Below are 13,939 nucleotides of genomic sequence, written 5' to 3' on the forward strand. Positions count from 1 at the left end.
TTGCAATAATAATGACATTAACCCGCTAGACGCATCCATCCAAAACATTATTTGTTACCTATTACACCTATACCGATGCAATCTGGCGTACACCTCTATACGTGTCTATTTGACCGCAATATCAGCCTATCTACAAACCAGGCAGCACCTCTCTCTATTCAGAGTGCCTGCCATCAAAGCATTCTTGGAAGAACTCAAACGAGTCATTCCACCTAGCCACCCACCAGCCCCAATGTGGAACCTCAACTTGGTCCTCACACGCCTGATGGGTCCACCCTTTGAACCTCTACACTCATGCGAGATTCAATTCCTTACCTGGAAAGTAGCTTTCCTAGTAGCGATAACTTCTTTACGAAGAGTTAGTGAACTCCAGGCACTAACCGTCCAAGAGCCATTTATACAGGTTCACGCCAACAGGGTCGTACTACGTACTAACCCCAAATTCATGCCCAAGGTGGTATCGCAGTTCCACATGAATCAAACTATTGAACTGCCTGTTTTCTTTCAAAACCCACAGACTGTCGCAGAAAGGGCACTCCATACACTAGATGTAAAGAGGGCCCTCACGTATTATATCGACAGGACCAAACCCTTTAGGAAAACAAAACAACTTTTCGTTGCCTTTGCCCCACACCACAAAGGTAACGCTATCTCCAAAGCAGGTATAGCCAGATGGATCGTTAAATGTATTCAAATTTGCTATCAAAAGGCTAAACGCACTTTAACGATTCCCCCACGAGCCCACTCAACACGTAAGTTAGGGGCCTCCATGGCTTTCCTAGGAAACATTCCTTTGCATGATATATGTAGAGCAGCCACCTGGTCCACTACACATACATTTACCAAACACTATTGTGTAGATGTGCAATCAAAACAGCAGGCAGCTGTAGGACAGGCTGTTCTCAAAACTCTTTTTCAGACCGCTGCAGCTGGCAGTGGTAGCCGCCGCTAATAAGAGGGCACTGCTATATATTCTATGCACAGATATGAATTCAGCAGCCCACATGCCTCGAACTGAATATGCTACTTACCAGTATGCATCTGTTCTTGGCATGTAGGGCTGCTGACATTCATATCGCCCTCCCTCCTCCCCGGCGCCTGTAGCAGCTGCAGCTCTCAGAATTACTGTAAAGCATGGTCATCACTTTCTGTATCTACTCCATCACTGCCACAATGGCGAAAAACAATCTGAGGATGGAGAGGATGCCCATGCGCACTGTAGTCCAGGGGAGGAGTCACCTATCCCAGGATACTTCGAAGACTCTTCCAGGACAACAACGTGCAAACATCCGGACCCAACACTAGGCGGCGATCTATGCACAGATATGAATGTCAGCAGCCCTACATGCCAAGAACAGATGCATACTGGTAAGTAGCATATTCAATATATGGCATGAATATAAAGACAATTACAGTACATAAAAAAATCATGATTTTAGAGATTGCTGTACAGGCAGGATGTTCATGATAAGTATACATTCATCTCCAAAGATAAAAACAATTGTTTCAAAAATACAATTAGAAAAATGCCATAATCAGTAAGTGCCAGCTCAACATACATCATAAAACTAGGTACACGAACGCAGAATACGTGTCACATTCTAAGCTCTAGAGGAATCTGCATGAAAGAAAAACAGTACACAAAATCCAGAATATTGATCGTGCTCATTAGTGATCATGAAGCAGTTTGTAATAAGATCTTACTGCATTTGTCCCAAACATTTGCTAAACAAGCATTTGCAATGCAATAGGTCTAGCATTTGCAAGAGTTTAAGCTATTGGCATTGGAAATGACTGCCTTTTATTTTTGTTTAAAAAACCAACACATAAATAAAAGGCATTGTCATTTACAATGACAATAGCTCAAACTCTCGCACATGCGAGACCTATTGCATTGCAAATGCTTGTTCTTCATTATAACATTTCCAAATACGTGCGTTCAGGATGCGCGCTATACAGCAACCTCATGTTTTTCTTTATTAGACTGTGATGTTGCTCCGTCTGCAATCAAAATCCATAGCCTGTATATAGGGTACACTTGACTGCTGACTTTCCTCTTAGTTCACTAATAACATTGTCAGAAGGGCTGGTTCCGAGGTGTAGGACTGCTTTAAGGTAATGTTTAAAAACTATAACGTTTAATAAATATTTATCAATGCAGTGGTATAAGCAGAAGTATTGGAATGCATCTGCATGTGAAAGAATACACTTTAAAAAAAATTATAAGCGACTTCATTATATTTTATCATTATGTTTGTTGGGTGACTTACAAGTCAATTATTTACAGTTCTGGCTCATGCATGCGCTCATAGAGCTAAGTCCGACCCTTGGCTCGGCTCTGACTCAGCTATCCATGTTAATTTGTTGGCTCGCCTACGTCTGCCCTTACCAGGTAGTGGTGTTCTGTATTTTATTCCTGCCAAGCCTTTCGTCATTCGGTACAAAGTTCTCCCGACTGAAGGTAAATCAGATCAGTGTTTATACGAACAGGACCCTGGCAATGGGTAATTCTTTATTATATAGAACTTATCTTTATTCATTGAGCTTACACATGCGTTGCCATCAGAAGAGATGCCCACAGCTGCATTGTTACATGCACAACTGGAGCAAGCACCCTATATTGCTGTCTGAATCCCCCTGGCACTCAGTGACCCATCACCACTGCAGCACCGGTGGCATGGCTGGAGGGGGCAGTGTCACTTTTTTGGTGGCGATGGGTGCCTAACAAAGCGCAAGGTGCGTTTCGTTATTCTCCCTCGTCGGCATCGCTGAATGACCCCCATCTTGTTGTCGTCTGTCGCACGCACCCCCTTCATTCAGCCCACCTCCAAATCATTGTCATCTTTTGCCAGCACCCCACCCCTGCTCTTACCGGCAGTGGGCGGCAAACTAAGGGATCACCCCGGGCGTCAAAAGCTCTAGCTGCGCCACTGTGAAGCACGTGTGACTCATCTTTACAGATGCATCTGAGACATGACTAACATTTAAAAAAAAATAAACAGTTATTGTTTAGTCAACTAACTAAAACTGCGTATGACCTCACATATTACATCACTTATGACATGCTAAAATAAAAAAATAAAAAGGGTGAGAATGTGGGTCGGGCATTTGTGGAGGGATGGATTCCAGGCCCTGCAAAGACTCCCCTGCTGCACACTGCAAAAGGCTGTGTGCAGCTGGGGTTTACCACAAACCCTGTCCGAAGGGTGTGTGCAACAGGGGTTTTCCACAAACCCTGGATGAAGGGCGTGTGCAGCAGGAGTATTCCACAAACCCTGGCTGACAGACGTGTGCAGCAGGAGTTTTCCACAACCCTGGCCAAAGGGCGCACGCAGCAGGAGTTATCCACAAACCCTGTCCGAAGCGCGTGTGCAGCAGGAGTATTCCACAAACCCTGGCTGAAGGGCGCACGCAGCAGGAGTTTTCCACAAACCCTGGCTGAATGGCGTGTGCAGCAGGAGTATTCCACAAACCCTGGCTGAAGGGCGCACACAGCAGGAGTTTTCCACAACCCTGGCCGAAGGGCTCACGCAGCAGGAGTTTTCACAAACCCTGGCTGCAGCGCGTGTGCAGCAGGAGTATTCCACAAACCCTGGCTGAAGGGCGTGTGCAGCAGGAGTATTCCACAAACCCTGGCTGAAGGACGTGTGCAGCAGGAGTTTTCCACAACCCTGGCCGAAGGGCTCACGCAGCAGGAGTTTTCACAAACCCTGGCTGCAGCGCGTGTGCAGCAGGAGTATTCCACAAACCCTGGCTGAAGGGCGTGTGCAGCAGGAGTATTCCACAAACCCTGGCTGAAGGACGTGTGCAGCAGGAGTTTTCCACAACCCTGGCCGAAGGGCTCACGCAGCAGGAGTTTTCACAAACCCTGGCTGCAGCGCGTGTGCAGCAGGAGTATTCCACAAACCCTGGCTGAAGGGCGTGTGCAGCAGGAGTATTCCACAAACCCTGGCTGAAGGGCGTGTGCAGCAGGAGTTTTCCACAACCCTGGCCGAAGGGCTCACGCAGCAGGAGTTTTCACAAACCCTGGCTGAAGCGCGTGTGCAGCAGGAGTATTCCACAAACCCTGGCTGAAGGGTGCGTGCAGGAGGAGTTTTCCACAACACTGGCCAGAGGGCGCACGCAGCAGCAGTTTTCCACAAACCCTGGCCGAAGGGCGTGTGCAGCAGGGGTTGGATGCATGGCGTGGCTGAATGTCCAGCCATCAATTTAGATTGTTGCATTACTCCTCCCTTTTGAAAGCCTATAGCACACTGTGAAAATTATTGAATGATCTCATTAGTAATATCAAAGTTGTTTAAATATAATCAGTGATGTCAATGATATTTAAAATGCCATGAGTATTGTAATATGTGAGGTCATAAATAAGCAGTGCATGATGGGGGTGCAAGTTATAGTTAGTTTACTAAACAATGACTAGTGAATTTCAGTAGATTTGGGTTTTTTTAATGTTAGCTCATATTGCATTCTAACCCTAACTATAAAGTCACTTAAAAACACAGTAGTGGTCGTCACTGTGTAGTTCTATTTAGATCAGAGTTTCCATAAGAAGACCTTTTTTGTTTTGTTAATAACTTTGGCGCTGTTTGATGAATCTTCACAGAATCTCCCAAAAAGAAAAGTTCAACCGCCTCAGCTTCTTCCTTAAAAGTTTTGGGGTGATCTGTCAAGCAGGGAACTCGTAAAAAAGGGGGTCCCAAATCATTTTCCCATGTAAATTTATATAGGAAATTTTGGGAAATGATACAGAAAAACAGCTGAACGGAATTACTCTAAATTTGGCCGAAAGTTAGAACCTTACTCAGAAAGAGTGCTTTTCGTGAAAATGTATGTTCAAAGTGTTCTGGGTAGTTTTTGTCCCCGTATCTTGAAGTAGTAAAATAAATATATATGTATTCAGGGTAGGGACACAGATTCTGTGATACATTCGCCAGACATGTATTGTGGGCGACCCAGAGAGACTCCCAAAGGACCCAAAAAATGGAAAACATCGAATTTTTACCTTAGTACCCCCTCCCATCGTACTCTCGCTGGAGTTGTACCGTGGAATTAAGCAAGCTTTACCCAGTGAAGCTTGCACGGTCCTGGGGTGCCATGAAGGTGACGCTTGGTCATGGCACTGTGAAGAAATGAAAAATATATATTTGTGAGCTAAGGGTCTGTGGGGGGTGGGTGATGTTGGGCGTAGGGCCTCACCAGAGGACACTCCTACACTGGTTTACCGGTCATAGCAACCCATCTTTTAGGTCTTGAAAATGTGAAAGCAGACACTTGTGTAGATCTGTTTCAGAGCATCTCAAATGGATCTTGAAATGCTCAATGAAATCTCTGTCCAGTGGTTGACACCGCGACAGCAAGTAATGCAGAATGCAGCGACTTTGAATACAGATGTTGTGAATCCAATTGTTACGTGAATGTTCATTTGATTGGATTGTCATGTATTTTTGTGAGTGCATTGTGTCCACTGCTCTTTTGCCAAAGATTATTCTCAAACCAGACAAATTGTAAAACAAAGACGCTAATGATCATTGAAGCATGGCCACAAAGTAAGGGTTTCCTGGCTTTATTCTGCATGAGCGTATGCCTTTTGGACTGGATCTCCAATTCAGAATGGAGGGAAGCATCCTGCTTGTCAGCCTTCCATCTCTCCATCTGACTCCCTGGCAACTGATTACCTCTAGTATGGACTTCTGAATCTTCCTCCAGAATCTATGAATATTCTCGGAGACCAAAATGACATGGTACAGGTCCCACCTATGTCTTCTAATGGAAAAGGTTCTGCATGTGATGTCTACACTGGGATACTAACCCTTGGAAATTTTAGGAATAAATGTGTTTATATATTTAATACATACATACATAATCACCATATAATCTGGGCGCAGTGTGGTGCGGTGCAAAAGAACAAAGTAACAAACATGAGTGCCCCATTAAACATAAATAAGTTAGGATAAATACAATATCAAATATATAAAAAGGAAAACATCATAAGAATATATTCGCAGATAAGTCACCACCATTTGGCCAGTTTAAAAACGTACGTTTTAAGAGCCCTATGACAGTCCAGAGGTGAAGGACAAGGCACAAGTATGACAGGGACAGAGTCCCACATATGGGACTGCTATGGAAAGTGCCTGGGTGGAAAACGCTGTGTGCCAAAACATACATTGTAAAAATCTAGCAGCTCTGCTCCTGTGTTCTCGGGAGTCCTTCCTTTTCTGCAACGCAAACAGGCTGACCAGTTTATGACCTTACAGGTTGTGCAACAGAGTTTGAACTCAATCCTAACTTGCAAAAAAGCAAGTAGTGCAAATTAATTCGTATTGTCGGGGTACGTTTACAAACACAAAACATGGCTATGCCCACCTTAATTGCAAATCCAAGAATGACACTTGTTAGGGAAATAGTAACATACAGTGGTTTGTTGTGTAGCTGAAGGTGCTTTAATAGTACTAAAACACCCCGCAGGGTAGGACACCGTCCTTGGCGGAAATAATGCAAAATGATAAGTACCGAAGCACCTACATGAAGTCCATTCAGTAAGAGTTTTTTTAAAAGGTAATAAGAAATGTGAACCAAAATGCAAAGTCCATCAAGATCTGTCTTCTTTTTGTGAATATTTATTTCATTTGTGTCGACTACGACATCTGGTATGTACAAGCAGTGGCTTCCTTGGGTCATTGACCTGGCCAAGAGGGCATGCAAGAGCTGAAACTGGATCATAAAATCAAACCTGTTCCAAACAGGGGGCCCCAAAATACGTTTGGCCCAGGACCCCCAAAATCCTTAAAAGGCCCCTGTTCCAATCAATACTAAGACAATCCATTGTAATCTACCCATATGTCAGCCGCTGCCATGATGTGCGCCAGATATTCTCCGTATTTCATCAGTGCCATGATGCGCCTCAGTTAGCTCCCATGTGGCAGTCAGTTCAATATTTTGCCCTAGGTACTTCTTACCAATGTACTGATTTATCTTACAATGTGCCTTTCAAATCCACCTTCCACCACTCAACCCACAGCACGTATGCTGGGATAGATACACACAAACATTCAATGTACCCAGTTGCATTTTGTAACCGACACACAGATTTACCGGTCCCTCAGGCAGTTTCTTGTTACAAAGCTGGGTGATTTTCCACAGTCTCTCCTGTGGCTCCACAAGGCTGGCATGGTCTCAAGCAGTGAGATCGTAATGGTCATAGCTTTTCACAGCCTCATTGTGTTGAGCTTTGCTCAAATCCACTACCTCCATGCCCCATGACCAGATCCATGTAAACAGAACCCCCTCCACCGCCATAAATTCAAAGTATTAATGTTGAATCAGCGCAAGATAAAATGTAATCGAGTTATAAGCACTCTAGTTGCATTTGAAATTTAAACAAGGAAATTTAACAATATATTACATTCCATGAAAACGACTGACATTCATCACTTGAACGTTTCTATAGTGTCCGTATTTACAGCACTCTGGCTGTACTCAACAAAACAAAGACATATAATGGAGATAGGGTGACCAGATTTTGAGAAGCAAAAACTGGGACACAGCAGACCTAAAAGTAGGACCAAAGCCTTATAGTCTCACTTATTTATCTGGACTGTCCCATTTTTTGCGGGTGTATGCGTGTGTATATATGTATATATACACCCATGCACACACTCATTTACAAGGCTACGTTTACAGAACATTAGCTACGGCAGAACCTTCAACCAGCGCCCCCCTGCCCTCCTCCCCACTCTGTCTTTCTGCTGGGACCTCCTCATGTGCTGCCTGGCAGGAAGCGACACATTATTAAAATTATTTAAGACTTCCGAGGCGCCTGTGAAAGGAGAGCATGCCTTTAATTTTTGCTTTGGATGACCTGACCTTTGTCCCAAAAACTGGGGCATGTATTTAAAATGAACAAAAGCGTCAAGACGCCAGGACAGTCCTCTGAAAACCAGGACTGTCTGGAGAAATTTGGGACGTCTGGTCACCTTAAATGTAGGAGTTCTTTATGTTAATCACCAAATGACGTCCCAGAGGGGGTACATTCCTTCAATTAGAGATCCCACCACCAAATCATAAAAGAGTTATTGCAGTTCTGTGTAAAAACATAGACATGGGTAGATCTCTCACAGTGATAAGACAGGAATGTCTCCGAGCTCCCTCATGTTTGCCACCGGTGGATTTTGACTTCCTTCACAATGGGACTTAATTAATATTAGAACAGTGGAATGTTGGGAGCTCCATTGAAAACAATGGTGTGCTCCGGGCTTCTAATGGCCGGTAGAAGCCCAGAGCACCAGCATTCCAAAGTTTGTTCTCAGCTGTTGCTGTGAACCAAGGCCTCATGGAGCCCGAGGGGATTTCAATCTCCTCGGGCTCCGTGAGGCCTTTATTTTACAAATTAGAACATTCTTCCATCTAGGGGTGAAATGTTCTAATAGACTTAAGAGCCCTCCATAGCAGGTTCTACTGGCCATTAAAGGCCCGCTCCCTTGTTAAGGTCCCTCACCTTCGGCTCGGTCCTTTGACTCTGGAGCCGGCCATCAATGGCTTGTAGAGCCTGCTATGGCGGACTCTAAGGCTATATAAATTCATCATGAGGGGATTTACATTCTTGATACTGGACACCTTGTGATTTATGAGAGATTCAGTGTTATTGAAGACCTCCTCGCTGTACAATATCCATCTCTTGCTATAAAAGAACCTTATGTTGTATGTCTTTTTTGTTGAATACAACCAGAGTGCTGTAAACATGGACACTTTAGAAACTTTCATGTGATGTTTATTCATGTGATGTGTTGACCTATAAGTCTCTTTTTGTAAGTGGTAATGTTTGTTTGTAACCAATCATTTTTGTGTAATTTAAATATATTGTTAAATTTCCCCGTTTAAGTATCAAAAACAGCTAGAGTGCTTATAACTCCTTAAATAATTTGTAAAAAAAAATTGAAAATAATACACACCGAGGCACTTGATTACATTTTTTCTCGTGCTGATTCAACATAAATACTTTGAATTTATTTCGGTTGGGGGGTGTCTGTTTACATTGTTTTATATTGAACCGCCCCCATTAAGCCTTATGGGATCAAACCCCGCCTTGTATAGATCCATGACCAGATTCAGGCTCACCCGGCATGTTGGAGACCGCAACTCAGGGGACAGATGCTCAAGAGGACTGAGGTGAGGGCGATCAAGTACATGGGCCCCCTTCATTATCTCTCTAGTGCCTCAACCTCCTCCACTCCCTTGCTGAGCGTATGTATGTAATTGAATTAATGTAGTGGGCAGCTAGCAAAAAAGAAGTACATTGCTATGTGGCCAAATAGAGTACAGGAGGCCTTGGGGTGAAGAATACTGGGGAGAGAGAAGGTTGAAGCCACAAGGTAGTATGAGGGTGAATCTGGGAGAGTGGTCTGTAGGATAGCTAGCGAAGAGGATTGCTGGGACGGGGTAGTGTGGAGGGATAGTCAAGGGACTGACAAGCGGAATTGAATTACTTCTCAGGGAGCTTAGCATCTCTTGAGTTAATGTTGCCTGGTGAGCCTTACAGGTTGTCTGAGTTTGGAGGGCATTCAGAAACCTAATACCAGATAAAAGTGCAATCTCTGATCTTTCTGAATGCAATGCAGCCCTCATCCACATGCACAGTTAGAATTTAAGTTAAAGGAACCATGTTGATAACTTGGTGGGGAAAATAAAAACTATCAAAATGATAACACCACTTTTTACCATTCGCATGCTCCTGATGTTACTCCAACCAAAATTCTATAAAATAATTGAAGCTCCTGAACATCACATAATAAACTCAAATTAAGCAACAATTAAGGAGGGGTCGAACTACAAGGTTTTTCAAGATACCAAACTGCCTTCATGACATGCCAAGGATCTTGGCGGCTAGTAGACAGTACACACATTAAACCATTATGACTTTCAATAGAAGCTGAGTTGCTTTCCCAAATACCCTTTGTTGCGTCCCTAACAATTAACCATGTTAAGCAACTAAAGATCTTTTACTCGGACTATTTAATCCTCTATACTCTAGCGACACTGTTCTCGCTTGATAAGAACATGAACCCTCGTCTGACTAAATCTTACAAAGCCTCACTTTGGTGTAACAAATTAGCCGGGACTGAGGGTCTGTCACTTTTCTGGGAGGATTGGGCCCTCAAAGACAATAATCTACTTGCATATCTAGGCAGAAAAGACAATCCAAAACTGAGCAACAATCTAAGCATACCATCGTTAACCTAGATTTGTATAAACTTCTAAAACTGAAAGTAGCCGTACAAAATAATAGGTACACCCCATAGCCCTGACCTTCTTGAGATTCTGATAAAACTTACACAGGTGGGTCACAATGCCTCAAAGATTTCCAAAAATGTAACTCCATCCATACCACACATTAACAGTAAAACTATCTTTTTGGAACAAATAGAAATAATAACCCATAGCCACACATACATCGTCAAAAATATAGGTCCTCCTATTTAAAGACAGAATCACACCTGAACTCGTCCAATCAAGGCTATAGAAATTACATAATGCTTATCGAACACCTGATAAACTCTACAACTCATCTCTGTTGGAACTGCAACTCAGACGCAGGCGATTTGTTCCACGTGTTGTTCAACTGTGAATATGTCTTTTCACTATGGCTCCAAATTAAATCCCATAGCTAAAAAATATTCAATATACATAGGTCCCAACACCGCCCTCATAAGCATTTTTGCTGATGGCCATGCCCCACAACTCAGCTTACCGGACATTCTTCTGATAGCTATGTAAATAAAATCAATACTTGCTGAATGCAAAGGTTCAACCAATATCTCTTTTCACTCTTGGCGGGCATGGTTGTGCTTTGTCAGAAGTGCTAATAACACTATACTTCACAAATCACTCTCCTTGTACTCATCCAATAAATCAATTGCTCCATATCTTCAGAAATCCAAACCACCATGAATGTCTTTCTTTAGCCACTGTGCGGATCGTGCAACATGACATGGCCATACTAGGCTCGAGAAGGTACCAATTCCAAATGTCTCACTTTCCAGCGCTGATCTTCCCCTTTTTAGCTCTCTTCTTTTCCTTTCATCTGCTTCTTCTTCCTGTTTGGCTTTCACCTTTTTCCTCTTTTCCTTCTCTCTAAATACTCCTTTTTAATAAGATATAGGTTCCTTATACTGGGTACATTAGATATCCTCAGATTTCAGTGTATATCTTAAAGTTCAGCTCTTGACTACCGCAATATTTTGCTGTTTAACTGTATTGATGTATGATGGACCAATGTGTTGCATTCTATATCTTTTCTAAATGATATATTAAATAAAAAAATCTTTGTTCTGTTTGGAAAGCCAGTGTGTGCGTTTGTGCTTCTCAAGTCTAATAATGTGCCTTGATAATCCATAGGCAAGCTATTTCACATTGATTTTGGATACATTCTGGGGCGGGACCCCAAACCTTTGCCACCCCCAATGAAATTAAACAAAGAAATGGTTGAAGGAATGGGGGGCCCACAGAGTGAGCAATACCAAGCCTTCCGGAAGCAGTGTTACACAGCTTTTCTGCATCTACGCAGGTACGAAAACATTTGCTTCAAATATTTGTTGTCTGTCCAATGGGAGCCTTCGTAAAGACATCTTTTGTACTGACACATAAACAGATAATGTAAACAGCATATGATGACTGAGTGCATTTGCTGCTGAGTTGGAGACTTGATTAATGCAATCAAGTTGGTGGAGTGAGGCATACATTAAATTATTCATTGCATAGTTAGTTTTGGTTTAGGCATGTAGTGTTATTTAGTGAAAGAATGACAATGAGAAACAGAAGGCTGATGACGTGCCATTCTACATTATGATGTACTCCTTCTGTAACAATATATGATTGTATGTTTGGTGTAGTATTGCTAGTGTTCCAACATTATATCCTGCTCAAGGTGCGGCTGCATCCATTTGTTAAGCTTAGTGATTTCATTATCACTGATACTGTTAGTGATGGAGTGTGGCATTGTTCATGTGAACTGTGTGTAGATGGCAGAGAAGGAATTAAAGTTTAACCTACTGACTTAGCTGCTCAATGTACCAACCTTGGAAGGTTTGTGTTGTAGGCCCTGTTCGTCCCCTGGTCAGCCTTAACTAAACTTTAACTAAAGTTTCTATTTAAAAGCACAATCTCCTTGCTTCAGTGTGTCGAGGATAAATACCCTCTAGAAGGAATGGGCCTTAAGGTCCGTGTGTAATTCTGGGCATAAATGTCAGTGCACCCAAGAGTGATATTTCATATTGCCTTGGGCAATAATGATCACCAAAGCAGCAACAGTAATGAATATTAATTGCTTCACACATAGGTGCTTTAGTGCCCCCATTTAGTAACCAGCATTAATTATAGATCCAGGCTGTAATTAACCAGAAAGTCCCAGCCACTAATGAACCAGAAAGTCCAAGCCACTAATGAGTATCAGTGAACCCAGGAAGTTAGGAGCCTCAGTGTTTTGGGGCATTAATAACCAGTAATGGTTGTAGCTTTGTCTTAATAATCAGCAGCAGCCTCCCAGAGTAATGGACCCCAATGGTACCAGGCAGTGGTGAGTATAAATGACACAGGCAGTACAGAAAAATAATATTGTCCCCTGGCATTAATGAGCATCAATATCCTTTGGCACTAGTATCCTTAATGTCTCCAGACTTTAATGAGGCATCAGTGGGGCCAGAGCAGTTATCATAATCATCAATTGCCATGCACAAACGAGTCCAGTGGCCAGAGAATTATTCATTGTCAGTGACCCCAAGGCTTAATGGTCTCTCTCAACTTTGTATAGGGACTGGGGGTTGTTTGCCCTCAGCCGCCTTCTTTACTTAAAATTTGAGGGTGTATTTCCTATTTTATTCTTAACTAGGGCAGCAAATAGCCCAGTTTTCCTGTTTCCAATTGCAAACACAGCCTGTGCTGGAATTTTGCCCTTTCTACAGGATGATCCCAGATTTTTTGAAACTTTTTTGCTGATCCCTACTTTCGCTGGCTATAGCACTCAGTGCACTTTACCCCTACTAATCAGTGGTAAAGTGCTTGTGCTCCTCCTTTCAACAGGGTAAAATTTGTATGCTCCTGATTGGCACATTTACTTTACTCAGAAGTCTTTTGTATACAGTACTAAGTGTACCCAGAGCATGTCAATTAAATGCTACCAGTTGACTTCAGCACTCATGCTACCGTCACACATCGCGCTGTGAAACATGTCTCTGGTCGTACCGTGGTAGCTTGACTGTGCAGTTTTAAAACTGCAATTTAGACCTGTTTAAATAACCCCTATTGACAAGCTCACACTTTCCTTTTAAATATTAAACAGGCACCCCTAAGTAGACCTTGTTGCTTATAAGGCAGGGTCATCATATTTAAAAGTAGGACATGCAAAAGTTTCATGTTAAACATGTCCTTGCAGTTAAAAAGCTCTAAAAGCTATTTTCACTGTAGCAGGGTTTTCTTGTTCACAAGAAAGCATTGGGATAGTTTAATAAATGTTATCTCCCTCTAGGAAACTGCTACAATTTTAATTGTTGGACTTTTTATTATAAGCCCAATTCACTGGTAAAGTTGAATTTCTAATAAATATTTTGGAAAGGTGGCGTTTAAAAAGTACAGTTGCCTTGACTGATGCCCCTGGAAGCTAAATCTGTATTTTGTTCTCCCACTTATGCCAGCCAGTAATTAGCCTTTGAATATGCCCGAATGAGGTGTGAAATTGCTTCCAGGAGCAAACAGTAGGTTGGCCTGAATAGGTAGAGATGACCCACCTGAACCTGACAATATATGCAGAATAGGTCAATTAGCATCCTTTTTCATATTAAAGGGTGAAAGCCTGCTTGAATATTACATTCTGCTTGCCATTGTCTGCTAGGAGTTTTCATATGATACTTGGGGCGCGCTTCGAAGTGGCCTCCCCTGTCACGAGCAA

General features: G+C 42.7%; 1 protein-coding gene across 1 annotated transcript in view; it reads left to right on the plus strand.

Moving 5' to 3' along the window:
* Window positions 1-13,939, plus strand: part of PIK3C3 (phosphatidylinositol 3-kinase catalytic subunit type 3) — an 855,016-nt gene that overhangs the window by 617,275 nt on the left and 223,802 nt on the right. Inside the window, exon 22 of the mRNA XM_085629033.1 lies at window positions 11,395-11,563. Coding sequence (XP_085485159.1) covers window positions 11,395-11,563 — 169 coding nt within the window. The remainder of the gene's footprint in view (window positions 1-11,394; window positions 11,564-13,939) is intronic.

The sequence above is a fragment of the Triturus cristatus genome, chromosome 2_1 (genome assembly GCF_964204655.1).
Source record: "Triturus cristatus chromosome 2_1, aTriCri1.1, whole genome shotgun sequence".
Classification (NCBI taxonomy): Eukaryota; Metazoa; Chordata; class Amphibia; order Caudata; family Salamandridae; genus Triturus; species Triturus cristatus.